The 26,466-nt window shown below is 52.2% G+C and overlaps 4 protein-coding genes across 6 annotated transcripts; 3 read left to right on the top strand and 1 right to left on the bottom strand.

Annotated features, from left to right (window-relative positions):
• Nucleotides 1–929: 929 nt before the first annotated feature.
• MIURF (mitochondrial elongation factor 1 upstream open reading frame) lies at nt 930–1,142 on the top strand. Its single transcript, XM_055083211.1, has one exon. The coding sequence runs from the start codon at nt 930–932 to the stop codon at nt 1,140–1,142; it is 213 nt and encodes a 70-aa protein (XP_054939186.1).
• MIEF1 (mitochondrial elongation factor 1) lies at nt 958–12,958 on the top strand. Of its 3 annotated transcripts, none has more exons than XM_028485995.2 (5): nt 958–1,038; nt 7,163–7,313; nt 8,223–8,400; nt 8,600–8,862; nt 9,381–12,958. In XM_028485995.2, the coding sequence occupies exons 2-5, from the start codon at nt 7,170–7,172 to the stop codon at nt 10,185–10,187; spliced, it is 1,392 nt and encodes a 463-aa protein (XP_028341796.1). In that variant the 5' UTR covers nt 958–1,038; nt 7,163–7,169; the 3' UTR covers nt 10,188–12,958. The 3 variants fall into 3 exon arrangements, with proteins under 3 accessions (XP_028341796.1, XP_007102386.1, XP_007102387.1); XM_007102324.4 differs by lacking the exon at nt 958–1,038 and adding an exon at nt 1,144–1,258; XM_007102325.4 differs by lacking the exon at nt 958–1,038 and adding an exon at nt 1,153–1,244.
• Nucleotides 12,959–16,184: 3,226 nt separating this feature from the next.
• ATF4 (activating transcription factor 4) lies at nt 16,185–18,280 on the top strand. Its single transcript, XM_024127459.3, has 3 exons — nt 16,185–16,405; nt 16,954–17,271; nt 17,364–18,280. The coding sequence occupies exons 2-3, from the start codon at nt 17,046–17,048 to the stop codon at nt 18,194–18,196; spliced, it is 1,059 nt and encodes a 352-aa protein (XP_023983227.1). The 5' UTR covers nt 16,185–16,405; nt 16,954–17,045; the 3' UTR covers nt 18,197–18,280.
• A 3,312-nt stretch (nt 18,281–21,592) lies between these two features.
• Nucleotides 21,593–25,076, bottom strand: RPS19BP1 (ribosomal protein S19 binding protein 1). The gene is made up of 4 exons (XM_007102328.3): nt 24,968–25,076; nt 24,677–24,805; nt 22,451–22,548; nt 21,593–22,057 (listed from the first exon to the last, which is right to left on the bottom strand). The coding sequence occupies exons 1-4, from the start codon at nt 25,017–25,019 to the stop codon at nt 21,923–21,925; spliced, it is 414 nt and encodes a 137-aa protein (XP_007102390.1). The 5' UTR covers nt 25,020–25,076; the 3' UTR covers nt 21,593–21,922.
• Between the last annotated feature and the right edge of the window lie 1,390 nt (nt 25,077–26,466).

Raw genomic sequence — 26,466 nt, forward strand, 5'->3', positions numbered from 1 at the left:
TTGTTATGAACCTTGACTACTTCATAAATTCCTCAGTTTAAATGTGATAATGGATGACAAAGCACTTTACAGATGGTAACCCTCTGTGATTGTGTAAGGCTTTATTGTTACCGAAGGAAGATGGTGACAGTTTATGTGTATCTAATTCTAATACTTATTGAGCACTTACCAACAAGGGTAGGTAGCATTAATAATATTGATACCTGTCCCTGATAGACTGCTTAGTATATGCCGAGTGCTATTCTAACCACGTTTGCATACATTAACTCATTTAATCCTCATACAAACCATATGGAAAATACAATTTTAATCCTCATTTTACAGATGAGGAAATAGGGTGAGCCCAGAGAGGTTAAGAAACTTGCCCAAGGTAATGAGCTCATAAGCGGTGGTGCCAGGATTCAAGTATGACCGAGACCCCTCGTCTCCAACGACTCTAGACCACCCCTTGTGGTGAACTTCAGTTACAGGTGCTTTACAAGTGATATCTCAGGCAATTCTCAAAATAACCCTATGCGGTAAGTACGGTTAGCATATATAGTATTGATACATAGCAGTATGTAAATGTAGACAGCATTATCTGTATTTTAAAAGTGAGGAAGCTGATGCTCAGAGAGGTTATGTACTTTGCCCAAAGCTATATGGCAAATGAGTGGCAGAGCCAAGATTCAAGCACACACAGTCCAGCTTCCAAACCCTGGCCTTTCAGCGTAACCGGTGGTTTCCCAGGAGCAGGAGTTGGTAGGCTGGGATATAGTCCCAGCCCCACCACTAAGTCATATTGTGACCTTGGGGGGGTCTCTAAGACCTAGATTAAGAACTACTGAATTAGATAGTCTCCACAGGCCCTTCCATCATTAATTCTGATTCTAGGCTTCTCTTTCTTCCCTTCTGCGTATAGCCTGACGCCCAGCCCCTGTCAGTCCCCCATGGCCCCATGGAGCCGAGAGGCGGTGCTGAGTCTCTACCGGGCTCTGCTGCGCCAAGGCCGAGAGCTTCGCTACACTGATCGAGACTTCTACCTTGCCTCCATCCGCCGTGAGTTCCGGAAAAATCAGAAGCTAGAGGATCCTGAGGCCCGGGAGAGGCAGCTGGAAAAGGGCCTGGTATTCCTCCACAGCAAACTGGGAGGGATTATTTAGGATCCTCTCCTTTCCCCTCCCATCCTAATTCCAAGGGAAAGAGGACAAAAGTGCCTTCCATAGACACGCCTGCCTCTCTCCCACCTCCACCTCACAGATGCGGTAAGAAGCCTCAGGTAGGTAGGCCCTTGTTCCTATAGGTTTCATTTTTTCTGTTGCAGGGGAGCAGGAGAGGGAGAACCTTTCCTTTTAGTGACCACGGTCCTTTAGTCATAAATCAGTGGAGGAAATACAAACATATTAACAGAAGTATGTTCCCTTGTTAAGAAAAAAAAAGGCCCTGAGTTTCAGGCCCCACCAGGAGACCATTTTGTTTCATAAAACGTTTTACATATGAAAATGCTAGAAAAGACATTGGTTAAAACTATTAGAGCTCAGTTCCTGGCTGCCTCATTCTTTGGTAGATTCACTTCTATTGAGGGCAAGATCATGTTTCCCCGAACATAACTAGACTCTGTTGCAACAGTCTCTAAAGCAAGCATAGTGTACAGACCTTGGAGGACGGTGCCTTCCTGACACTGCTACTAATAACTGTGGGATTTAGGGTAAATCACTAAATCTGTCTAGGCCTCCATTCCCTCATTTGTAAAATAACAGTACCTACCTCTTCAGCTTATTGCAAGAATTAAATGAGACAACTCAGGAATTCCCAGGTGGTCCAGTGGTTAGGACTCTGCGCTTTCACTGCTGAGGGCCCAGGTTCAATCCCTGGTCTGGGTACTAAGATCCTGAGGGCCGCGTGGCGCAGCCAAAAAAAAAAAAAATAATAATAATGCACACAAGGTACTTGGAATGGTTCTTGGCCAGTGGTATGTTAGTTCTATTTACTTCCCATGCCAGTGTGATAGTCCCAAATGATTGTATCTAATTCAGCAACTTCCTGTAACCAAATGATTGTATCTAATTCAGCAACTTCCCAGAGGGCCTTCTCTGGCCCTGGCATTCTGGGGGCTTCCCTGGTGGCGCAGTGGTTGGGAGTCCGCCTGCCGACGCAGGGGACGCGGGTTCGTGCCCCGGTCCGGGAAGATCCCACGTGCCGCGGAGTGGCCCTGGCATTCTGGTAGGCTCTGAGGTAGAGATGAATGATGTGGCCCATCAAGGGACGGGTCTCATGTGGAGATCGACGGGAGGTAATTCCAGGGTGAACAGCTCTGTACTAGAGGTCGGGTAAAGAGCTTGGAGACAGGGAGATGCCAAAACTGTGCCTTGGGGGCGGGGTGGCGGTGGAGGAATCACAGGTGGCTATAGAGAAGAGGACATTTGAGGTCTGCCTCAGGTGAGAAATAGAAGCTTGCCAGGCAGATGGGCAATAAGCAAGTGTGGAGGTGAAAACACAGGCTACCACATTTTATAGTCCGCATACCTGAGTCCAGAGTGGCTCAAATGGCGCACCTGTAAGGCAGGTGACCGGAGTTGTGGCTGGACCAGGTCTGGAAGGACATCGAATCCCGTTGAGGTCGTGATATCTGACAGAGGGGGGACCATCAGAACTTTGTCAGCAGGGGAATGGCGTGGCTGAGGGATCGTGGCAGTGGCAGCACGGAGAATACATTGGTAGGGGATACCAGAGGCCGTGGCTCTGACCAGGTGAGCTGGAGGGACTGCGGCGGTCGGGTGGCCCGTGAGCACACCGTGTGCAGCAGCGGACTTGACCAGGCGGAAGCTGGCTGCAGCAGGAGGAGAGAGGAGCGAGCGGTGACCGTGAGGTGTGAGGCGTGCCAGCTGGGTGGACGGTGCTGTTTTTAACAGAGGGAAAGCCGGAGGAGGAGCCTGGCGTAATGGCTTTGGGTCCTCCTCGGCCACTCAGGTTGATGGGCAGACTGGCTTTGGGGAGTAAAGGGCCAGGTGAGAGATGATGCCCACAGGGCCTGCCTGCCCAGGAGAGTGGAAGTGAACACTGAAGGCTTTGTGTTCCTAGTCTCTTGACTGAGTTGGGTTACAGGTGCCGCTACCACCTCCTCACTGCCCGCCAACCCCACCCTCGCCCGGAAAAAAAAAGCCATAGAATCAGTAGCTCATTCATGCAACAGATATTTGCTATGTGTCAAATACTGCTGGCCCTGAGGACACAGCAGGGAATGAGCCAAAATGCCCCCCGCCCCGGGAAGCATATGGCCGAGTCTGAGTGGTTAGTGGAGAGGAGACGTGTACGAGGAGGGGCTGCAGGCTACTTGGACCCCTGTAAACTACTCCCCAGCCCCGTGAGCTCCAGGTTCAACTCTTGGCTGCACAACTTTCTGACATGGTGACCTTGGGCCATTACTTTACCTCTGCCTCAGTTTCTTCATCTGTAAGTTGGAGATAACAATGTGACTGATCTCATGGGATTGTTGTGAGGATCAAGGGAACTAATAGGTGTAAAATGCCCAGCACATGGCACACGCTCAGTATATGTTAGCTCTTCTCAAGTGTACTCAAGCCGGATGTTTAAGTCATATGCCCTTTTCAAGGAGAGTAAGTTGGAATTTTCACAGTTCTGTGCTGTCATCCTAGGAAGATACAGGGCCTCCATTACTCATCATTCCCACTGTAATGGGGTGATGAGTATTACTATTCCCATTTTTGTATCTAAGGAGACAGGTAAACAACTTGTCTGAAATGTTCCTAGAGTTCACATTCCCCATCCTCAGCCCTGCCCACCAGGACAGTGTTCCGCCTCCTCTTTTTTTTTTTTTTTTTTTTTTTCAATATTTTAACTGTTTGTAAGTGTACAGTTCAGTGGTGTTAAGAACATTCATATTGTAGGGACTTCCCTGGTGGCGCAGTGGTTAAGAATCTACCTGCCAATGCAGGGAACATGGGTTCGAGCCCTGGTCCGGGAAGATCCCACATGCCGTGGAGCAGCTAAGCCCATGCGCCACAACTACTGAGCCTGTGCTCCAAAGCCCGTGAGCCACAACTATTGAGACCACGTGCCACAACTACTGAAGCCTACGCGCCTAGAGCCCGTGCCCCGCAACAAGAGAAGCCACAGCAATGAGAAGCCTGCGCACCGCAAAAAAGAGTAGCCCCCGCTCGCCACAACTAGAGAAAGCTTGTGCACAGCAACGAAGACCCAATGCAGCCAAAAATAAATAAACAAATTTTTAAAATATATATTCATATTGTTGCGCAAGAGATCTCCAGAACGTTTTCGTCTTGTAAAACTGGAACTACATGCATTAAACAACAGGGCTCCTCCAGGCCCCTCTCCTTGCCAGGCAGAGCTCCCGCTTCCCGCAGGCTCCCAGGTAGTGCGGCAGAGCCTGAGCGGAGGGTAGACGGTGGTTAAGTAGTTTCAGTTGGAACAGATTGAGTTCAGTTTTAGAATAGAAACTTTGATCTCCCTGCGGGAGCTGTGGATGTTCTTTCCTCTTCCAGGTCACCAGGTCTTTGACATCACCTGGTCCTTGGATGGGGCAGAGAGTATATTGCACTAGAGTAGAAAAGCCTTTTCCCAACCCTGCTCAACTTCATAGTTTTGGTCTTAAGCCCAGGATAGCATCAGCTTGGGTTTCATAGGCCATTCCTGGCTCCGTCTCAGAAGGTAAAATGTAACTCACAGGACAGTCTGGATTGCTGACTGCCTTCTGGAAGTTGACCTTTTGTCCTGTGGATGGAGATCTTAAAAGACTTAATGATGGCCCACATTTGTAGTCCTTTTACGGTGTATAAAGTGTTCACATACGGTATTTTAGTAGATATGTTTTCCTCACTACAACCCTATGATTTAGGCCATGCAGGCATCATTATCCCCATTACATAGCTGAGGGGTTAAGTAACTCATTTGAGGTCACCCAGCTAATTAGTCAGGGCTCAGAGGCAAGTACTCAATCTCAAGATTTCCAACTCTAAAACCCAGGCTCTTCTGTTACGCCACCTCAGTGCCTTGTTCTCACCAGTCATCAGAGGGGCTGAGGGGCCAAGGAGCCAGAGAGGCTCCTTCCGGCTTCTGCACGGAGGGAGAATGTGCCCTTCTTGCTCTGCTGCGTCACATGCAAGGATCATTTAGAGCAGCGGTCCCCAGCCTTTTTGGCACCAGGGACCGGTTTCGTGGAAGACAATTTTTCCCCGGGCCTGGGTGTTGGGGGATGATGGCTCAGGCGGTGATGGGAGCGACGGGGAGCGGCAGATGAAGCTTTCCTCGTTCGCCCACCACCCGCCTCCTGCTGTGCGGCCTGGTTCCTCACAGGCTGTGGACCACTACCGGCCCGTGGGTTGGGGACCCCTGATTTAGAGGGTGGTCCTCCCTATTGTAAATACAACTCTAAAGGTTGTTTTGTTTTAAAAGCAATAAAACAGTGGTCATGGTTTTGTATCGGGAACTGTGTAATGATCAGCTTTGTCCTGATTGGATTACTCTGCCTCAGATGAGTTTATGTCCCATCTCTGTCTCGGTGGCCACTGGAGGGAGGGTGACTAGAGTTCTTGCCTGACCCCACCTGTAAATACAGAGTTTAACTCTTCTCCTCAGCCTTGTTTGCTCTGTGCATTTGAAGTGGGAGTATATTTCATTTGGCTAAGCAGTCTCTTATTATGTCCCTAAACCTGAAGCTCCTATCGACGGTAAAAGGTGGAGAAAAGAAAAGTGCCATGGTTGTGAACTCTAGTTAGGGAAAAAAATAATTTCGGGATTGATGGCGACTCTTAGTTAACTCAATTGCTGGAATAAGTAGAGGCAGAAATATTTCTCTCTTGTTGACAGGGGAGGCCAGGGGCATGACATGCAACACTAGCAATACCCAGTTGTAAGGGTGTTAGAAAGAATGTTACTTCACCCTGGAAGATGCACCAGTGATCTTGTCCCTCTCTGTTCTCCCGTTCTAGATATATTGGTGAATGGTAAACAACTGTTTTTCCCTACATAGTTCCTGGCGTACAGGACACGGGAGGTAGGAGAAGTAGCAGTGTTAAAAGCAGTGTTCAGATTTGAGCCCCTTGGCCATCCTTTATCTGGGTCAGGCCCAGGGTTCTAACTCGATGGGAAATGGGCTTACTGGGAGACTAGGGGAACTTCAGTCAGGATGACCCCATTGTTGCCAGGGAGCAAAGGCGTGCTCGCCTCGCTCCAGCACTGTATGGAGGCCAGCCTCTTCTGCCTTGTGCCCATGAGCTCCGCTTAGGCGACCACGTTTTTAGTTCATTTTCCAAGCACGCTTGAGCAGGTGGATATTTTGTTTTCCGGCTAACAGCTGAGTCTGCAGTGACCGTTTTGTTTATTCTCAGTCTCTGTCACAGTGCCAGGCTCACCTGAGCTTCTTGTGGTACCCCTGCACACTTTCCCCACGAAACAAAGCAGTTGTCAAGTGGGACTGTCCACAGAGAGGTCTTTTCTTCTTTGGATCTTTCTCACATATGGACTTGTAGTTTTGTCTCCGTGTGCCAGGGAATTTAGTCCGTGTTGTTGTTGTTATTATTATGTTTCACAGAAGATACGTAGAATAGGAACGGTTTGACTTGGGTAAAGGGAAACACGATACAGTAGAAAAACCATCGTGCTAGGAGTTGAGAGGCGGCCTGAGTTTTGCATATGGCTTTGTCATTCCTTTTCTCTGGGACCTCTGGCAAGTCACCTCCCTTTGTGTGAAGTGATGTGATGGGATTAGATGGGTTTCTAATTAATTTACAGCTTCTCAGATCCAACCTTCCATAAGCAGTGGTCAGAGGATCAAACTATGGTCTGCACTGTAATGTTGGGAAGGGGTCCGGAGGGTTGTATTGCGTGGGGGCGGGGTACTTCACTGTCATACGAGAAAGGGTTGACAGCTTATTACTGCTCTCTGTAATCTCAGTAGATTGGTGGGGAGGTTTTCCCATGACTAGCATGATCATTTCCTCCGCCTCGCATCCAGATACGTCAAGGGACACGATACCTCCCTCCTGACCCTAGAACATGGAGTGCTAGAGGCAGGAGGATTTGGGTTCCTGGAACTCACAGAGTACCCTGAAATTGTTGGGGACTGGCCTGATTGGGGAGGGAGGAGGAGGGCTGGTTCTCAAGGTCCAGGGTGGTGATGGCTGTGTTCTGCCTTCATCCTCAGGTGAGCAATGGCAGGCGCTGGTGAGCGCAAAAGCAAGAAGGATGATAATGGCATCGGGACGGCCATTGATTTTGTGCTCTCCAATGCCCGGCTGGTGCTGGGGGTGGGTGGAGCAGCCATGCTGGGCATTGCTACACTGGCGGTTAAGCGCGTAAGTACACTCAGCCAGGGGTTGGAGAGGCGGTGAGGCTGCCGAGTGGAGCCGACTTAGAATAAGACTTTGATACTGCTAATGGAAATGTAACTGGTAATTTGGCATTATTAGACAGAGACCTTAAGGGGATTCAGTAAATCTACTTTTAGGACTCCGCCCTAAAGAAACTGTTGGAGATACAAATAAAGTTTATCCCAGCGGGTGAAAAATTGCAAATAATCAAAATATCCTTCCTTGACGACCTTATTTAAAATAGCGGGACTCCCACCACACATTTTTCCTATTTCTCCTTTCTGCTTTACTTTTCTTAACACCTGTATCTGCATGGTTTAGCTTGTTGATTATGTATTGCTTGTATCCCTCTGCTAAACTGCAAACTCCGTGAGGGCAGGGATTGGGTCTCTTTGGGTTACTGCTTTATTCTGTGCACCTAGAACAACTCCTGGCACAGAGTAGCCATTCAGTGATGTATTTGTTAAACGGATCAGCGTTCAACATTACAGTACATTCATAAAGTACAGTGTTGTATAGTTGGAAATTGTACCATAACGTTCAACACTGATTCATTTTTAATGATATGGGGGAGTGATAAAAATGATATGTAAAAAAAATCAGTTTTTAAAAGTATATATAGAGGAGGATCCTAATTACACGAATATATATTTTCAGAAAGAAATATACCAAAATATTAACCGTTATCTCTGGGTTATGACATTATGGATAAATCTGTTTCTTATTTATATCATTTAGTATTTCCTGAGATTTTCTGTGCGGAGCAAAGTATTCCATAGTCTAGAATAAAACAAAGTTATTGAAAAATAGTAGCTGAACTCATTAAGGCAAAGCTGCTGGGAAGGAGGGAAACAGGAAAGAAGGTCATGTGCTGGGTCCTCTCTGCTGTTTCAGATGTACGATAGGGCAATCAGTGCGCCTACCAGCCCCACCCGCCTGAGCCATTCAGGGAAAAGGAGCTGGGAAGAACCAAACTGGATGGGCTCCCCCCGATTGCTCAACAAGGACATGAAGACAGGCCTGAGCAGGTCCCTACAGGCCCTTCCCACAGGCTCCTCGGCCTTTGACACAGGTGAGGAAGGCTGGTACCCCTTCTGGGACTGACCTCGGGGCTCTCAGTGCTACGCATGCATTCAACACATTTCTTAAGGACATACGTGCCGGGCACCATGCTAGCCTTTTGTGCCAAGCCCGTGTCCTTTGGGGCTGAGGCAGCCATGGCTGAGCAAGCACGGGAAGAGCTCACGTGCCTCTCTCTCTTGCCTTGGCAGATACATTCTGCCTGCCCCGGCCCAAGCCATTGGCCAGGAAGGGCCAGGTAGACTTGAAGAAGTCACGACTCCGCATGTCCCTGCAGGAGAAACTTCTTACTTACTACCGGAACCGGGCGGCCATTCCTGCTGGCGAGCAGGCTCGGGCCAAGCAAGCTGCCGTGGACATATGTGCCGAGCTCCGGAGCTTCCTGCGGGCCAAGTTGCCTGACATGCCACTTCGGGACATGTACCTGAGTGGCAGCCTCTATGACGACCTGCAGGTAAGCAGGGGGTTCTTACGAAGGGCAGGGTTGTACTGACCAGGATGCTTCTCAGTAGGGCTGTCGCTACAGGAGATCAGTCTCCCAGGCTTGCCAGGAAGGTTAGTCCTACTGCGTCTGAATTCCACATACTGCGGTAGCATTTGGAGATCCCTGCCTTTAACGTTTTTTGGTTTTTAGTCATACTCACAACTTCTAGGAAGCTGTCGGAGGCCTCCTCCTTCCTATATTCTTGTCCCTATCTTTCCTTTCTGGCTTTCCTTCGGGCCGTCAAGGCCTGGGGGATGTCATGGGTACTTCTGTGTCCAGAGGCAACGTGGCGTGTGCAATGAGCACAGGCGCCAGTGTCCGACACACCTGGGTTGAAATCCACACCCTGAATGGGTATGGTCGTGTGGAAGAATTCTTAGTTTCCCTTTTTGTTGGGGGGGATATAAGCTGGTGGGACCTGTGTTTGGGGAAACTTGGCTCCTGAGCAGATTAAATCCCTCGAAACCTTTTAAATTCTTCCCCACCAGGTGGTGACAGCTGACCACATCCAACTCATCGTGCCCCTCGTGCTGGAGCAGAACCTGTGGTCGTGTATCCCCGGAGAGGACACCATCATGAACGTCCCCGGCTTCTTCCTGGTTCGCCGGGAGAACCCAGAGTACTTTCCTCGTGGTAGCAGTTACTGGGACCGCTGTGTAGTAGGGGGCTACCTCTCTCCAAAGACAGTGGCACACACGTTCGAAAAGGTAGTGGCTGGCTCCATCAACTGGCCGGCCATCGGGTCCCTCTTGGACTATGTGATTCGACCGGCCCCACCCCCAGAGGCTCTGACTCTGGAAGTGCAGTATGAGCGCGACAGGCACCTCGTCATTGACTTCCTGCCATCAGTGACCCTTGGTGACACCGTCTTGGTGGCCAAACCACATCGGCTAGCCCAGTATGACAACCTGTGGCGGCTGAGCCTGCGTCCTGCCGAGACGGCGCGCTTGCGGGCTCTGGACCAGGCCGACTCGGGCTGCCGCTCTCTGTGCCTCAAGATCCTCAAGGCCGTGTGCAAGTCCACTCCGGCCCTGGGTCACCTCACTGCCAGCCAGCTCACCAACGTCATCCTCCACGTGGCCCAGGAGGAGGCTGACTGGTCTCCAGATGTGCTGGCTGACCGGTTCCTGCAGGCCTTGAGGGGCCTTATCAGCTACTTGGAGGCCGGAGTTCTGCCCAGTGCCCTCAACCCCAAGGTGAACTTATTTGCAGAGCTCACCCCTGAGGAAATAGACGAATTGGGATACACGCTCTATTGCTCACTGTCTGAGCCGGAGGTGCTGCTGCAGACATAGGGCAGGTGAAGGCAGGTGTCGAGCGGTCAGGCCCTGGATTCTCTGTTAGAAACACTTGGTTCCATAGTTGATGCTTCACAGGGTCCCTAGGTGCCTCCCGTCTTTGCTGGTCATCGCGCTGGGCACTTCATGCTGATTAGAAAGGTATCCCTCTCTCCTCTTTCTCACCAACCATTTCTATTTTTGTTACCAAACACTGTGCTCCCTACCCTTCCCCTCCCCCTTGCTCCAGGCTAGTTTGTCTTTGAATGAATTGAGAAGGTGGAGGGAGCATTGGCCTGAGCTGTGGAGACCACTTGGTGTTTTGCATTTGGGCACAGGTCTGCTGTGTCTGCCCTGCCACCTGCCCCTTTTCAGTGTCTTCTCTTTTTCCACCTGTTCACACCTGTTTTGCTTTTTTTTTCTGGAGCACATCTGCCTAATCAAGATGCTGCCTTGTAGTTGACTGTCACTGAAGTTATGATTGCATGTTTCAAACTGAACTCTGCAGAGAGCGCCCAGACAGTATTTAGGGTTTCTAGGGGTAAAGCTGGTGGAAAAGCTGGCCTTTGACCCAGGTTCCTGGAAAAGAAGCCCATCCCCCGTGCGCCCCCCCCCCCCACCTCTTGACCAACTCATATCCGTAAGTGCTAAGAAGGTCTCTCATGGGAGCACTGTTGTTGCCGCACACGGGAGTGAGGGCTCAAGATAAACTGGATGCATAGTTATTCGGAGACTGTGTTTCTTAGTGGCCATCAGTGAGAGTGTAGAGTGGGGGAACCTGGAGGTGGTGGGGTGGAGAGGGTCTGCGTGCCTGATGCCTGCGCCTCATCTGTGGCTGGTCCAGCCGAGCGCCACCGCGTGCAGGAGTCAGACAGAGACCGGGAGGGAAGGGGCTGTTGTTTGTCCCCTTCCTCACCTTCTTGCCAATTCGGACAAGGCCTTCAAGGACACAGTCTTAGTGCTAAGGGTTCAGCTAGACAGGCGGCTGAATGTCAGTGACCATGTTTCTCCCACGTCAGGCCCTGCCTTTCTAGGATGTTGCCTTAGAGCAAGAACGGGCCCAACAGCCAGCCCTCCGCTCCCCAGTGTCTGTCACAGGAACGTGATGGGGGTGTTTGCTGAACTCTCCAGGCACCTCCAGAGGCCAAAGGGCAGGCACATATGCACAGACCTCTTCCCCGTGTCCTGTCTCTCACCCAGCACCTGGGAAATCGGTGCTACCTAGGAAAAGAGCCTATGGCTAAAACACATATGAGAGGGAGGTGGGTACTTGCCACGTTCCTTCTTGTTTCCCGCTGCTAGAATTGCACTATTTATTGCAATGTAAAAAGTATCCTGAGAGTGGGGAGGAAAGTTTAATATACAATGTCAGTGCATCTTCTTGTTCTGTGTTTATTTTTTCCTGTTTGTGCCAAGAGGCTGATGATAATTCTGTTTCTGACCTGCCCGTCCAGTATTTTGTTCTCCTCCCATCAAATCCTATTATTATTTTTATTCTTACTACCTCTCCATCAGTGAGATTCTGGTGAAGCTCTCTGCAGCTGTCTCATTCCTTCCCAATGACCGCGACATGAAATGACTCTTTAAATAGCATTGAAACCTTAGCTTCCCTTTGAATTTAAGGTAGAGCTTCCTGTCCCCTTTTTTGTCCTGGATTAGGAGGTTGAGAACTAGGGTTAACCTTGGCTATATTTGGAGACTCTTCCTGCCTCTTCTCTCATATACATGCAGAGCTTCCCTAAAATGGCTCAGTTGTTTCATTTGTATGAAGACATTGAGAGAGAATGAAAAATAGAAAGCCCAGAACCCTGAGAGAGATTCTCCATCCTGGCTGTTCATCAGAATCAACTTGGAGTTTATAAAACACTCCATATGCCTGAGTGCTACCCTGGGGGATTGGTGCAGAGGATGTCCACAGAGGGTGGAGCCTGGCACTGCCGGTTCCAATGCGCCCATCTGGTGTCACTGGAAGGAGGGGAGAGGGGAGGGCTGAATGTGTTGGAAAAGCATGGGTTTGTCTTCATTCAGATAAAGGATTTGGTTTTCCCAATGTGAATATTATAAAACCTATAATTTTCCCAAGCTGGAGTCTGACCAGATTCCATATAAAACATTGGAAGGAGAGCTCAAAAAAAAGGATTTTAAAGATCAAATCCCAAATTATCAAAGTCAAGTGTGTAATGGTGATTTGAGTTTATCTCCTCTTAAAGAGCATCTTTCTAAGGGCAGCTCTGTCTCTTACCTGTGTTTCACAAAACCAAAAACCATAACTGCCATTTCACAAGCCAGAACCTCTTAGAAGTCCTCAGAACTAGAAGCGGTGGGAATCCTTGGCTCAGGTCCTGGTGGGTTTGCTGAGATGGGGCAAGTCTCATCATAATACCTGGACGACAGTCCAGGTATTATGAGATTTGAGATTCTTGGTTGGAGGAGGGGAATACCCCCCCAACACACACTTTTTTTTTTTTTTTTTTTTAATCTTTGGGGAAAGATGTAGGGCCTTTTCCTGCTTTTCTGCCTTTCTACTCGGTAACTCCCACCTTTGCCTGAAGTAACAGCATCTGCTCCTACTTCTCCATCTGGAAGTTTTTTTGCACCATCTAGGTTAGCAAAGCACATAGTTAAGCCTAATGCTTGAAAAAAGACTCATCATCTTGAAAACCCAATCAATTCCAAAGTGTATTTCGCTTTTCCCTGTTGCCCCTTCCTAAAATATGAGTTCAGGACAACAGTATTTTTCTTTATACGCTTGGTTGTGACTTTTTTTTTCAAATAAAAAAATAATTGAAGCTCATGTTTGGAAAAACTGTTGTGAGGCCTACAGTCTTTCCTCCTAGGCTCAGCCCTTGGTGGTCCTGTGCACACTCCAGATTAGCTGATTTTGCTCCCTTCTACTCCACTCAAGTTGAAAGCTCAAATGGTTTTGACAAGGAATCAGCTTCAGGATCAAAAGGTCCTGGAGAGGTGCCGGGGGGGCTGGGATCCCTGCATGTGTCCAGAGGCTCTGCTGTGGCACATCTTTGACACTTACGACCCTGGCTGAGAACTTCTGCTCTCACAGGATTTGTGAGAACCCTGCTCTTCGTGCTGAAGTTCAAGGCCAAAGAGAACGAACGGTAAGAGGACTTAGGACTAGAGCTGTGAGGCTTGTAGCCCTTGTAGATACACTTAGCTGATTCTAAGCGGCCAAAATACCAGACATGTGAGTTCTGGGGTTAACTGCATACAGCGTGGTGTTTACCTTTTCATTCTGATCACGTTATGCTCTGTATGCTTGGCCCCTGAGGCCAAGTCCACAACCTGCCTTCCAGTCACTTGCTTGCCCTTCAATAAGCAGTTGATGTGTTTAGCTGATAGATTTGGAATCAGTCACCAGTCTTTCTGTCCTGTCTTGGCTGGGTCCATATTGAAGCAGCTTAGCCCTGAGACTCAGAAAACTACTGTCCTCTTTCTCCTTGAGGGAGGAAATAAAGCTGGGGAACATGCTGTCCTTCCACAGCATGGGAAGAAGAAAATCCTTTCCAACAGCTTTGACTTGTGTGTGTGGTATGAAACATTTCCCTACAGGAGTAGGACTGGTTCTCCATTTGCAGCTAGGAGAACCTTTGCAGTGCTTGATCTGGGTCACCATAATAGAAAGGATGGGACAAGGTGCCACTGGAGTCATTCTCCCACCCCTCTGCAGTGTCAACCTGGGGCAGCATTACTTTAATTCTCAGCCATCTGCATGGTCATCTGACAGCGAAAGGAGGACATGCCCCGAGGGTCCTTTGTAAGATTTGGGTAGTGGCTCAGGGATTCTTACTGCCTTTGCTCTGAAAGACTAGATGCTTTTTATATATATATATCTAGATAACTCGTGATTCCCCAAGGGGAAAAAAAAAAACCACATCAAGCATCCAGTATGCTTTGCATATACCAGTTGTTTATAGTTGTTGATTTCAGTAAATAATAGTCCTCTGAGGAAGCAGGATGATGTAATGAAGATGGGGAGGGGGCCTTCGGAGGCGTGTCAGAAGACCTAAGTTCTAATAATAGTAGTAATAGCAACCATTTATCCAGCACTTATCAGATACCAGGCGCTTAGCTCAGTGCCTTCTTATATAATCTTACTTCATTCTAAGTGTAAGGATACTCACCATTAGCTTCATTTTACAGCTCAGGAAACTGAGACTCAACGAGGACAGGTCACTCAACCAAAATGTCTCCGCTAATAAATGGGAGAGCCAAGTGTTGGGGGTTTGCCCCTAAAATCTCGTAACTCCTACCCCATACTGCCTTCACTGGGCAAGACCCTTCATCCCTTTAGTCCTCAGTTTACCACTGTAAAATTGCTGGGCTAGACTGAATCAATTCAGTGAATGGTCAGTAATGTAGGACAGTCCTTCCCCAATTTTTTTTTTTAATTAGTTTGTTTACGGCTGTGTTGGGTCTTCGTTTCTGTGCAAGGGCCTTCTCTAGTTGTGGCACGCGGGGGCCACTCTTCATCGCGGTGCGCAGGCCTCTCACTATCGCGGCCTCTCTTGTTGCGGAGCACAGGCTCCAGACGCGCAGGCTCAGTAATTGTGGCTCACGGGCCCAGTTGCTCCGCGGTATGTGGGATCCTCCCAGACCAGGGCTCGAACCCGTGTCCCCTGCATTGGCAGGCAGATTCGCAACCACTGCGCCACGAGGGAAGCCCCCTTTCCCAAAGTTTTGACACCAGCCCTCAGAAATAATATTTGCAGGGCTTACTCAAAGGAATGGAAGCAGAAACGCAAGGTTTCCGCCCCTGCAGTGCCTGACGAGAGGGCTGGAGGGTGGGGGAGGGCTTTCTTGTTGCTCTTAACAGTTCCCCAGTAGAGAGGGCAAGTTGTTGGCCTGACCTGGACTGCGGCCTCCAAACACACAAACTCCGGCAATTGGGCATTAGGAGGACTTGGAGGGAAGCGGTTATGCCTGGGAGTTACAGCGTTGGGAGCTAATTGAAACTACCCTAGAGTGAGAGATAGCAGCTGAATAAAATCTCTCCTTCTTCTTAGAAGAACTGAAACTACATAAACTGAAGAAGTTCCCCTGTGATAGTCTGCATTCTTCAATAAAATAGCAAACTTATATTTTAGCTAAACGGATATGTAAAAATACGATAGGTTAGACTATAGGATTACGCATTTCCCCGACTCGCCTTTGATGGTAGGTGCGCATAGATCGGGTGATCTCGACTGAGCTCATCAGCCTCCCCTTTCAACTACTGAAGGGCTTGCATGTCCTCAGTATTTTGCAAGTGTTTGTTTGCGTATGAAAATGCACACGAAATGACATTTCCTTTTGCCTAGTTTCATCTTTGGGCCTGAACCTGGTCGCTAGTTTGGAGCTTCACTGAGGACGGCAGGAAAGGACTGCAAGGGCCGGGGCCTAACGCCACTGTTTGGGACGCACTGGGCCAGGGCTGCCTGGGGCAATCCTGACCGGCTGCGGGCGGGCAGGCCTGAGGAAGCCACTCCAAAGCGGCGTCACAGAGGAGACCCAGCGAACCGCAGAAGCAGACGGCTAGAACCGTCGGCCGCTCCGCCCCTTCCCGCGCAGATCAGGGGCCTGAGCCAATAGAAACTCGAGATATATATGACTCACCATGTCTGACCAATCACCTTGATGCGCGCTCTCCTCCAGCATCTCGCGCGAGAACTAGGAGACCTCGTACTTCACAGTAAAAACCTTTCTTGGGATGAAAGACTTCTCTCTCCGCCCTTCGGCCTAACGCCGGAAATGAGTGTGGCGGATCCCTCCGCGCTCCCCGGCGGCGGACGGGAGTGACCCTTTGATCTTAAAAGCCTTGTAAAGTAGTGCGCCTTTTTCGTGAGGCCGTAAATAAAAACAATTCATTCTCTCTTCACAGCTACGCCCTAGACTTAAAAGTCGGAGATTGGAAACGGTAGGGGCGTCGAATAGATGGCAATGCTTGGGTGGGAGGCGCGAGTCACGTGACCGCGGCGGAAGGATGTGGTCTGTGATGCGTCCTCACAGGGGGCAGAGTTTATAAAGGACCCGCGCTCAGCGTCTCGCCGCCATTTTTCCTTCTTCTGCTTATGTGTGTGGTTTCTCTTTGCGAGTGCGCGGCATTTTTCCTCCGCTCCCGCAGGGTCCGCGGCCACCATGGCGTATTAGAGGCAGCAGTGCCTGCGGCAGCATTGGCTTTTGCAGCGGCGGCAGTAGCACCAGGCTCTGCAGCGGCACCCCCCAGCGGCTTAAGCCATGGCGTAAGTACTGGGCCTGCGCCGCTCTGGCCGTGCGCCCCCGGGCCGGTGAGGGGTTTCTGCCTGCTTGGGGGCGGCCGGCGGCTGGGCGGCTTCGCGGAGGCGGGAGCGGTTTTACGAGCGCCCGGGACGCGTGGCCCCTGCTTGGGTGTCCTCAAAACGCCGGCGCCCTTGGGTCGGGAGCCCCCGGCAGCCCCGGCCCCCCGAACCCGCCGGGTTTTACCTGGCGCCCCGCGAAACGTGGCAGCGGCCAAGATGGCGGCCGAGGCCGCGGCGTGAGTCACGGGGGGCGTGGGCGGGGCCGGGCGTCCAGAGCCGGATTTGACGTGCGGGTGGGGCGGTTTCCTCTTCTGGCCGGTTGGGGAACGGCCGGGCGTCCATCTTGTGCAGCCTGATGGACGCGGGGGTGACACGATGGCCCTGGGGCCACGTGGTCCCATTTCTCAACACCGAATGGAGTTCTCTTTTGGCCATCTTGCCTCATGGATGAAAAGATGAAATTCTCAGGCCAGCTGATCTTTAATGGGACTTGGTTTCTGATTCGTATTCAGGCTTTTCAAGGCATTCAGCAGCAGCGTTGCTGTAACCGACAAAGACACCTTCGAATTAAGCACATTCCTCGATTCCACCAAAACTTCGCAACATGGCCGAGATGAGCTTCCTGAGCAGCGAGGTGTTGGTGGGGGACTTCGTGTCCCCCTTCGACCAGTCGGGTTTGGGGGCTGAAGAGAGCCTGGGTCTCCTGGATGACTACCTGGAGGTGGCCAAGCACTTCAAACCTCATGGGTTCTCTGGCGACAAGGCTAAGGCGGGCTTCTCCGAATGGCTGGCTGTGGATGGGTTGGTCAGTGCCTCAAGTAACGGCAAGGGTGAGTGGACTTCTTTTATCTGCTGGTGGGATCTGGTGATAGAGTCTTGTACATTTGACTCATTGGTTCCAACTCTCTTTAATCTTTTGCAGAGGATGCTTTCTCTGGGACAGATTGGATGGTGGAGAAAATGGATCTGAAGGAGTTTGATTTTAATGGCCTGTTGGGTGTAGACGATCTGGAAACCATGCCAGATGAGCTTTTGGCCACGTTCGATGACACGTGTGATCTCTTTGACCCCCTACTCCAGGAGGCTACTAAGGAGCCCCCCCAGATAGTGAACCCAATAGGCCATCTTCCAGAAAGTTTGCCAACAACTGACCAGGGTGCCCCTTTAACTTTCTTACAGCCTCTTCCCCTCTCCCCAGGGGCCCTGTCCTCCATTCCAGATCATTCTTTTACTTTAGAGCTATGCAGTGAAGTGGTGATCTCTGAAGAAGATAGGAAGCCAGACTCCACTGCTTACATTACGGTGAACCCTCAGTGCGTAAAGGAAGAGGATGCCCCCTCAGATAATGATAGTGGCATCTGTATGAGCCCTGACTCCTATCTGGGCTCTCCCCAGCATAGCCCCCCTACCTCCAGGGGCTCTCCAAATAGAAGCCTGCTATCTCCAGGTGCCCCTGGTGGCTCTGCCCGCCCCAAACCCTATGACCCTCTTGGAGAGAAGATGATAGCAGCAAAAGTAAAGGGTGAGAAACTAGATAAGAAACTGAAGAAAATGGAGCAGAACAAGACAGCAGCCACTAGGTACCGCCAGAAGAAGAGGGCAGAGCAGGAGGCCCTCACTGGTGAATGTAAAGAGCTAGAAAAGAAGAATGAGGCTCTGAAAGAGAAGGCAGATTCCTTGGCCAAGGAGATCCAGTATCTGAAAGATTTAATAGAAGAGGTCCGCAAGGCAAGGGGGAAGAAGAGGATCCCCTAGTCAGGGTAGTCAGGAGGGTGTGTGCTTGTACATAGGAGGCTATTGCTGAAGCTGTGTGTTTTAATAAATTATTTTGTAGTGAAAGTACTTCTGCAGACTGCTGTTTGGTTTTTTTGCCTCTGGTAAAGAGCCCAGTCAATCCCCAGAAGCAGCATTTTGCTGTGGGGTTGGTTGTCAGGACTTGAAATTTAAGCCCAGAGTGAGATTTTTTTTGTTTCTCCTGACACTGTTGGGCTGTATGTCAGGGTCACTGATGACCGGTTGGACCCCTGTTACAAGGAGTCGGGGGCTAGATCCCCCCTAGTAGGTGGCTGGGTGATTAACCCAGAACCAAAAACTCTTTGACCCACCCTTGGGTGCGAGTGAGGCTGGGGAATGTTAGCCTAAGGAACAGGGTGGCAGAGAAGTGGAGCCTGGGCTCCACCTGTTCCCTCACGATTGTTGCTTTGTGCCAACATTAAGTACCCAGATAAGGCCCCACAGTCTGATCTGGGCGCACAAGGGGATTAGGTTTCACTGAAAAGCTACTGAAATTCTCCAGAGGCCTTCCCAGAAGGGTCTATTTAGGGAAAGATGGCTTCTGTTTTTGCTGGAAAAAACGGAAGAGCAGGACCCAAAGGCTGGCTGCTTCCCTGGCTGGCACCTTGGCAAGCTGGAAGGCCTGCCATCCCTGATGTCAGGATGGAAGGGCACTGGAGCCACGCTGCATTATTGCGATCCTGGCTGGTAACTATTGCAAGATAGGGGAGACATGATCTTCTGTTGAGTACAGGAGTCTGAGCCCAGCCTGGGCAGGTTTCTTCTCTCCTTGTGTCCTTCAGGGCCTGCTGAGGGAGGACCAGTTTTCCATTGTGATGGACAACGTAGACGAGAGGCTGGGATGACGGTGATGCAGATGTGGCACCAGGCACTGTTCTAAACACGCAGTCCCTGTGGTGGCCCCGTCACAGGTCCTACAGCAGAGGGTATTTGGAGGAGTTGTAGAGCCTGCTATTTGAACCCAGGGTTATGGGCTTTTGCCGGTTTTGCCTCCTGTGGTGGGGCCGATATTTCCCTGACCTGCTTTCTGATGCCTAACAGGGTAATGTGGGAGAAGTAATGCTGGTGGCCCAGATGGGACTGCTTCCCCAAGGCACCAAGGGAGTAGGTGTCACATGTGGACCTTGGACCTGGTGACCTTCGAGGTCTTAACAACTACCCTGAGCTGGGCTTCGAACGACAGGGAAAGTTGTGGACGTAGAATGGGGAGAGCACCCTGAGAAAGCGCCTCGGAGGTGGGGACGAATGGGCACACGGTCCCACCCACCTCTCCAAGAGGGCTCCTCGGCCCCAGCTGTGTTAGAGAAAGTCACCTGCTGGGGATCCGCCCAGCTCCTGCAGGAACTTGTTAAACCTCCCATACACACACACCCTGGTGGAGGTCCCACGTGGCAGTCCTGCCTTCTCCTGGGTCTCTAGGCAAATGTGTCAGCTGCTCCAAACCACCGGAGATAGAGCCGCTCCATCAGGGAAGGCCTCTTCCGGCCCTCAATGTGGCACCCCCGTGTCCTCTTACTTGGTTCCTGTCCTTTTCCCAAAAGATTGTCAGTCACCAGGTGGCTCTTGCACCGGCCCCCCCTTCCCCGGTGGCACATCCTCCTTCCTCCATAGCCAGCACCCGCCTCCCCAGGGCCCCCGCTGCCTTCTCACTACCTGCAACGGAACCGTCCAGGGTGTTAACAGATTCTGGAGCCCGACCCATACGACCAGTGTCTCGGGTGAACGCTAACGTCAGTCATGCCTAGGGGTCACGGACACACGCCCACTGGTGCTACTCGGCACAAACATTAAGACTGACTTACTGGAAAACTCACAGAAGCGCAGGACCCCTGCTCTCACCCTCCCGCAGAGGCAGGCCCCTCATTCTACACCTGGGGAGGGGGCAGGGACCCTCATTCCACGCCTGGGGAGAGGGCAGGGACCCTCATTCTACACCTGGGGAGGGGGCAGGGACCCTCATTCCACACCTGGGGAGGGGGCAGGAACCCGTTCGTGATGACATAACAGCAGGTGCGTGCCTGTTAGAAAGGGGCCCTGGTCAGCCGGTTCTTAAGAGAGCTTCTAGTGAGAGAGAGCGAGAAGCTGAGGCTGCTGCTTGCTAAGCTGCTTCAAAGAGGAAGGGAATGAGCCTCCAAGGACACCGGAGTGTCTCTCCTCACAGGGGTCACTGAAGCTCAGCAGGCGGGAGGAGAGCTTGGGAAAACAGCCCCTCTCCCTTCTTGGAACAAGTCATCTGAGGACGGTGGCACAATACCGCTTTGGAGTCATGACACCTCCTCTTCTACCCACCTTGACTTCCTGGATGGCTGGTCTGCTTCCTACTCCGAGGCCACCTGCACTGCAGACAGGACAGGTGCCAACTCTGCCTCAGGCAATTCTGTGGTCCCCTCCTGTCCCCACTTGAGATGGAAAGCTGGCTAGTAACCAGGAACAGCCCTGCCGGGGTCTGGCTGTGTAAGGGCTCCCACAGCGGGGTCCCTTCAGAAGTCCTCTACCAGACAACACATGTCCCAAGGAGCCTTTAGGCGTGCGGGAGGCAGCGCTAGGCAAGCCAGACGGAGCCGCCTGGAGGCCTCCAGGGCCCCCTCCCCAGAAGGGACCCCTGGGCTTCTAGGACTTATCAGTGCCACACTGAAGACCCAGCTGGGCAGCACCACCCGCTCACTCGGGCATCTGCTCAACAGCACCTGCCCTGCGCTGCCCCCGCTGGACGCGGCCCGGCCTCCGCCTTCCCTTGGTGGGGCAGCTCTGGGCTCGGCACCACCCTTCTGCTTGGCAGACCTGCGTGTAAAACCCTTTCTTGAGCTCACCTCCTGAGTCGCCCCTCTAGTCCCCACCTCTTGTGACAGAGATAAGAAAAAAAAAGTGGCATTTGATCCCGCCCCCCCCCCCCCCCCCACCCCCAAGGGCACAAGCCCTGGGCACTGGGCTGAGGCAGCCACGCTCCCTCCCTCAGCTTCCTCAAGAGCTGCCTTCTCAGCTGGGGCTGCCACCCCAGGGAGAGGAGGCCTGCGGGGTCTGCGGATGGGTGAACTGCTCTCCGGTGGTGCCTGCGCCGGGGCTGGGCTGCAGGACTTCTGACCTGGAGCCCTAAGAACCAGCCGGGAGGTGGGGGAGGGACAAGGGCACAAGCCCTGGGCACTGGGCTGAGGCAGCCACGCTCCCTCCCTCAGCTTCCTCAAGAGCTGCCTTCTCAGCTGGGGCTGCCACCCCAGGGAGAGGAGGCCTGCGGGGTCTGCGGATGGGTGAACTGCTCTCCGGTGGTGCCTGCGCCGGGGCTGGGCTGCAGGACTTCTGACCTGGAGCCCTAAGAACCAGCCGGGAGGTGGGGGAGGGAGGGAAGGCTCCTCGGTGCCAGAGGAGGGTGGAGACACCCTGTTAGAGCAGCACACACAGCCCCTGGGCCACGTTTATTAGAACCCGGAAGCCCACCCAGCAGCCCTCGTCCTATCAGAGGTGTGGTCCCCAAGGGCCGGGCCTCTCCACAGCAAACAGCCCCGAGGCCCTCCCTGGCCAAAGCAGACAAAACAGTTCCTTTCCAGCAGGCAGGTGGCACCTCCCGAGCCTGCAGATGTCAGTTCGGGTCTGAGCGAAGGTCCTCCCCTGGGCTTCCAGCTCGCCAGCTCCACTCCACGGCTTTCCTGAGCCAGGCTGAGAGGTCCGAGGAGGCTGTGCCCTCCCGGGAGCCTAACTGCCGAAGTACTCCTGCTGGAACTTCTGGAAGTCTTCCTCGGTGAACACGGTGCCCTCGGCCTTCTTCTTCCTCTTAGTCTTGCCCACAGGCCGGTCACAGGCCTTGCGGCCCCGGTCCTGGCGCACAATCTGGGGGGGGTGTGAGAGTCAGGAGCCCTGGGTGGTGACTCCCAGCCACTTGCAGCCACACAACCTGGTGCAGCCGACCAAGTGCCGCCCTCCCACCTGGCCCTCACACCGTCCCGGGAGGCAGGGCACATGGTTTCCATTTACAGAGGAGCCAGCGGAGGCCCACAGGGGTCCCAGGGGAGCAAGGCCAGGCCCAGCCTCCCACCTTCCCCGCTCTGCTCTCGGCCCTCCAGGGGGAGGCCCCTCACAGCACAGCGGGGCGTCCAGCTCTTAGGAGCCTGGAGGGGGCCCACCCTCCAGCCTATGCTCAGGGCTGAGACTCCCACGGATCCCAGGAACAGCCTCAGTTCTCAGCCCCCAGGTTCCTTTCCACAGCCCATCCCCCTGACGAACCTGCTGGGTGACGGATTCGGCCACTGTGCTTCTTGCACTAGTCATAAACCTCAGGTTTACTCCAAGGTAACCTCGACGCTCTCGCTTCTGGAACTCAGCTGTGGATGGCAGGCAGGGTGGCATCATTTCAGATTCACTCCCGGGAAGCCTTCTGGGTCCCTTCCTGGCATCTTCCCACTCCACTCCCACCTCCCATGGCCCTGCCAAAGGCCCCGTCGTCCCTTCCCCAGGCCACTGCAACAGCCTGGGCTCTTCTGTCAAAACCCCACTCCACCCAGATCCTGGTCAAGGTCCCCCTTGGTTCCACCTGCTCAAGCGATTTACTCAACAGAGGTGGCCTGGGCACTTACTGTGTGTGTGTGTGTGTCAGGCACTGTTCTAGGTACAAGAGCACAGAGCAGGAAACAGAACAGACAAAAAGTCCTGCCCTCGTGGAACTTCCATTCCGTGGGAAGAGAGATGGTACACAAGGTAAACAGTATTTCAGAGGGTGATCATTTTATGGAGAAAAAGAGAATAGTAAACAGAAATGAGAAATGCCGGGGGGAGGGTTGCAATTCTAAACAGGAGGCTCTGAGAAGGCCTCACTGAAATGAATTCTGAGCAAAGACTGGAGAGAGAGAGTGTGACACTGTGGGGGAAGAGCATTCTGGGTAGAGGGAACAGCCAGTGCAAAGGCTCTGAAGCAAAGTGCACGACTAATGTGCTTGAAGAACAGAAAGTGGTTGGACAGAGAGGGGAGAAGCCGAGGAGACGAAGCTGGAAGGAGCAGGTCATGTGGGGCCTCAGCAGGCACCGAAAAACTCAGGCTCTCACCCTGGTGGGTGCAGGGCAGAGGAGAGACAGGTCTGACTCAGGATTTTACGGGATCACTTCGGCTGCTATGGTGAGAACAAGATTACTGGGGGAGGGCGCAGTGGAAGGGAGACCAGTTAGGAGGCTTCTTCAATAATCCAGGCAAGAGATGGCGTAGCTCAGACCAAGGTGGCAGCCACAGAGGTGTTCTTTAGGTTGGCCTCTGAGGGTTGAGAGAGTCCCTTCCGTCCTCAGTCATGTGCCATGACAGGGTGGTGGGGCGGGGGCTGGGATGGAGGAGTGACCTCCCTCGGGCCCCTTGGGTGCCGGCTCCACACCAGCATCACTGTGGCTCAGACCAGGCTCACTTTTCCTGCCTCCACACTTTTGCTCATGCTGTGTTTCCTCGGAATTCATAGATCTTTTAACAAACAACTTGAACACCTTTTATGCACCAGGCCCTGGGGATTCAAAGACACACTAGGAGCTCGCCAAGTCCTGCCACAGGTCAAAAATACCCTGCATTCCTGTCCACTCCTGCTCCTCTTCAAGTCTGTAGGTCTCGTTAAGTGGCGCCACATCCAAGATATTCCTTACTCGCCAGCTCCCTCTTCCTCCATCCTCACAGCCAATTCACCACTGACGCCATCAATGCCCCCTCCTCACCGCATCTTCCACCTGCACAATTCTCTTATCTGTGCACCATCACCACTGCCCAGGCCATAGCACCCTGAAGCAGTAGGTGGGATCAGGGCTCTGGAGACAATCTGCCTGGTTTCTACCTGTACTATCTGGGCAGGGGCCTGTTTCTGCTTCTGTAAAATGGAGGTAATGATTGTGCCGACCTCACAGGGTTGCTGTGAGCAATTACATGAGCAAACATTTGTACGAGGCTTAGAACAGCACCTGGCACACGGAGTATTAATTTTATTTAATGCTCCGTCTCTGACCCTCGTTCACTGTATGTCACTTTGACCAGGCTTCTTTTTTTCAAAATTTCAAAGGCAATAAACTTTTTTCTGACTCCGCATATGCCATTCTCTCTAGAATACTCTTCCCCCGGTTCACTCGTATACTTCTATCGGGTCTGGGCTTGAATGTTGCTTCCTCAGAGAAGCCTGATTTGGCCTTTCATTCTAAGTCCCTCTCAGAGCACCACAGTCTTAATGCATAGACCCCATCACAGCAACCATACGCTGACTCTGAAACTCTTCGATGCCTCTCTCCCTACTAGGGCTGTAGACCTTGAAGGCCGGGACAATGTGATTCGTTCTACCTCCGTGTTCCCAGGGTCCCGCCTCGCGCCCGTCGCACAGCAGGTATTCTAGAAACTCCTGGGGAACACTTCAAGCCCTCACTCTAGCGCCCCTTCCTCCAGGGCACCGCCCCCCGACCCCGGGAGCAGCGCGTCCAGCCCCTTCCCGAGCTCACCCAGCGCCGATTTGGGCACCTTTCCCTTGGCGGAGTTCCGCAGTTTCTGGGCCTGGGCCGCCTTCGCCTTCCGCGTCCGCTTCATCGGAGCCTCGCTCGGCTTGGTTTGGCCTGGCGCGTCCCTGGGGGCTGTAGGGGAAGAGAGGAACCGACTCGGTTCGGAGGGCGCTCAGGGTTCCCATCCCACCGAGGCTAAGCCCGGTCTGGATCGTTCGCACCCTCGGGGCTCCTGCCCCCAGCCCCTGCCGCCTTCCCGCCCAGGCTGGACATCTCTGGGAAGAAGCTCCTCACCCTCAGGCACCCCCAAAAGCTCCAAACCCCGCCGCAGCAAGGAAGCCGACATAGCGGTGCTTCGCTCCACCCACACGCCTCAACTACTTCCGCCTTGGCCTCCCTTGTCGTTTCGGTGGAAACGCGAGCTAGAACAAAAGGTTCCGCAGTGGGCGGGCGGAAGTGCCCTCCTTCCTTAGGACGCCTGAGTTAGGTTTACCACTGGGCGGGAATCTGGAGGCGGGGCCAAGGCGCCGAAGGACGCATTTGTCGTCCAATCGCAACCCAACCGACCCTTTGGGAGCCAGGCCCCGCCTTCTCCCGGAAGCCGTCCACCTCTAGCCCAGCCTAGTGGGTCAGTCCTCTCGCGTCAGGCCTCTCCGTAGTGGGCGAGGCGGGGGGCGGGACGGAGTGTTAGTAGTCTCAGTTTTTACGATAAAGGGGAATGTATTTTTAGAAGTATTTTTTCATATACTTCAACCAGAGCAACATATCGCACAGATCTAGTTCGGCATGAGAATCCAGCTATCTTCCATTAGAGACGTTTGCAAAAATGCAAAACAGTATCAGTGTTTTCCCACTATTTTGTTTTGTTTTGTTTTCATTAAAATATGTCACTTATGTTAATATGTGGGCTTTTTATTGTTGTTTTAAATGAATTAATAAGTATTTTTTAAAATTCTGTTTTAGTTTCTAACATGGTAACTCTTGTTAGATAGTTACACATACAAAAGCTCTTTGGGATCCTGAATTTTTTTAAGAGTAAAGAGTTCTTAGACAAAATAGCTTGAGAACTTCTGGCTTAGAAATTAGTACTCTTCTTGCTGTGGGGAGGAGACCTGCCTTGTTCACTGTTCCATCTGCAGCTCCTAGCCCAGTACTTGGCGTGCAGAAGGCACTCAGTAAATCGGTGGTGAATGAGGGGGAGCCACTGAATTCACCGTACAAACATGTTCTGAGATCCTCTTGTATACCTGACACTGTAGAGTGTAGGACATGGAGATGACTCAGTTGGTCCTTTGTGAATAAACCTCACTAACCTCTATCAGCTAGTCCAGGAGGGAAAAACCTAAACAGACATTAATAATAACAAACACTGTGTCAAGGTGCTGTCTTAAGTGTTTTACATTTGTTAACTCACTTATACCACCACCGCCCTCCCCTCCTCTGGAGCAGAAACAACTGCCTTCCCCATTTTACAAATGAGGAAACGGGCACAGAGAGGCCAAGGAACCTGTCCAGGTCACAAGGTGGTGTCAGAGCTGGGAATCAAGACAGACAGCCTGCCCTGAGCAGTTATGCACTGATCTCCAGTGCCAGCCACCCAGGAGAGTATTGCTGGGGCGCTGGGTGGGGGTCAGGAGGACTCTGGAGGAGAAGAGGAGCTGGCCATGTGGGAGGGGAGTATCTCACGCAGGAGGATCCTGTAGTGAGGGCATGTCCCTTGGGACAGGAGTGGCCCCAGAGGAGCAAGGAGGGCTGCATGGTTTCATTGGTATCAGGCTCCACGGATTTGCCCT

This window comes from Physeter macrocephalus, unplaced genomic scaffold (genome assembly GCF_002837175.3).
Source record: "Physeter macrocephalus isolate SW-GA unplaced genomic scaffold, ASM283717v5 random_688, whole genome shotgun sequence".
Taxonomy (NCBI): Eukaryota; Metazoa; Chordata; class Mammalia; order Artiodactyla; family Physeteridae; genus Physeter; species Physeter macrocephalus.

Excerpts from the sequence above, each read along its gene's own strand:
- MIURF (XM_055083211.1), top strand. The coding sequence starts at position 930 with ATGGCCCCATGGAGCCGAGAGGCGGTGCTGAGTCTCTACCGGGCTCTG.
- MIEF1 (XM_028485995.2), top strand. The coding sequence starts at position 7,170 with ATGGCAGGCGCTGGTGAGCGCAAAAGCAAGAAGGATGATAATGGCATC. Across the intron at positions 8,401-8,599 it reads CTCCTCGGCCTTTGACACAG|ATACATTCTGCCTGCCCCGG; the intron begins GTGAGGAAGGCT and ends TTGCCTTGGCAG. Across the intron at positions 8,863-9,380 it reads GCCTCTATGACGACCTGCAG|GTGGTGACAGCTGACCACAT; the intron begins GTAAGCAGGGGG and ends CTTCCCCACCAG.
- ATF4 (XM_024127459.3), top strand. The coding sequence starts at position 17,046 with ATGGCCGAGATGAGCTTCCTGAGCAGCGAGGTGTTGGTGGGGGACTTC. Across the intron at positions 17,272-17,363 it reads TGCCTCAAGTAACGGCAAGG|AGGATGCTTTCTCTGGGACA; the intron begins GTGAGTGGACTT and ends AATCTTTTGCAG.
- RPS19BP1 (XM_007102328.3), bottom strand. The coding sequence starts at position 25,019 with ATGTCGGCTTCCTTGCTGCGGCGGGGTTTGGAGCTTTTGGGGGTGCCT. Across the intron at positions 24,806-24,967 it reads GCTTTTGGGGGTGCCTGAGG|CCCCCAGGGACGCGCCAGGC; the intron begins GTGAGGAGCTTC and ends CTTCCCCTACAG. Across the intron at positions 22,549-24,676 it reads GGTGCCCAAATCGGCGCTGG|CTGAGTTCCAGAAGCGAGAG; the intron begins GTGAGCTCGGGA and ends TGCCATCCACAG.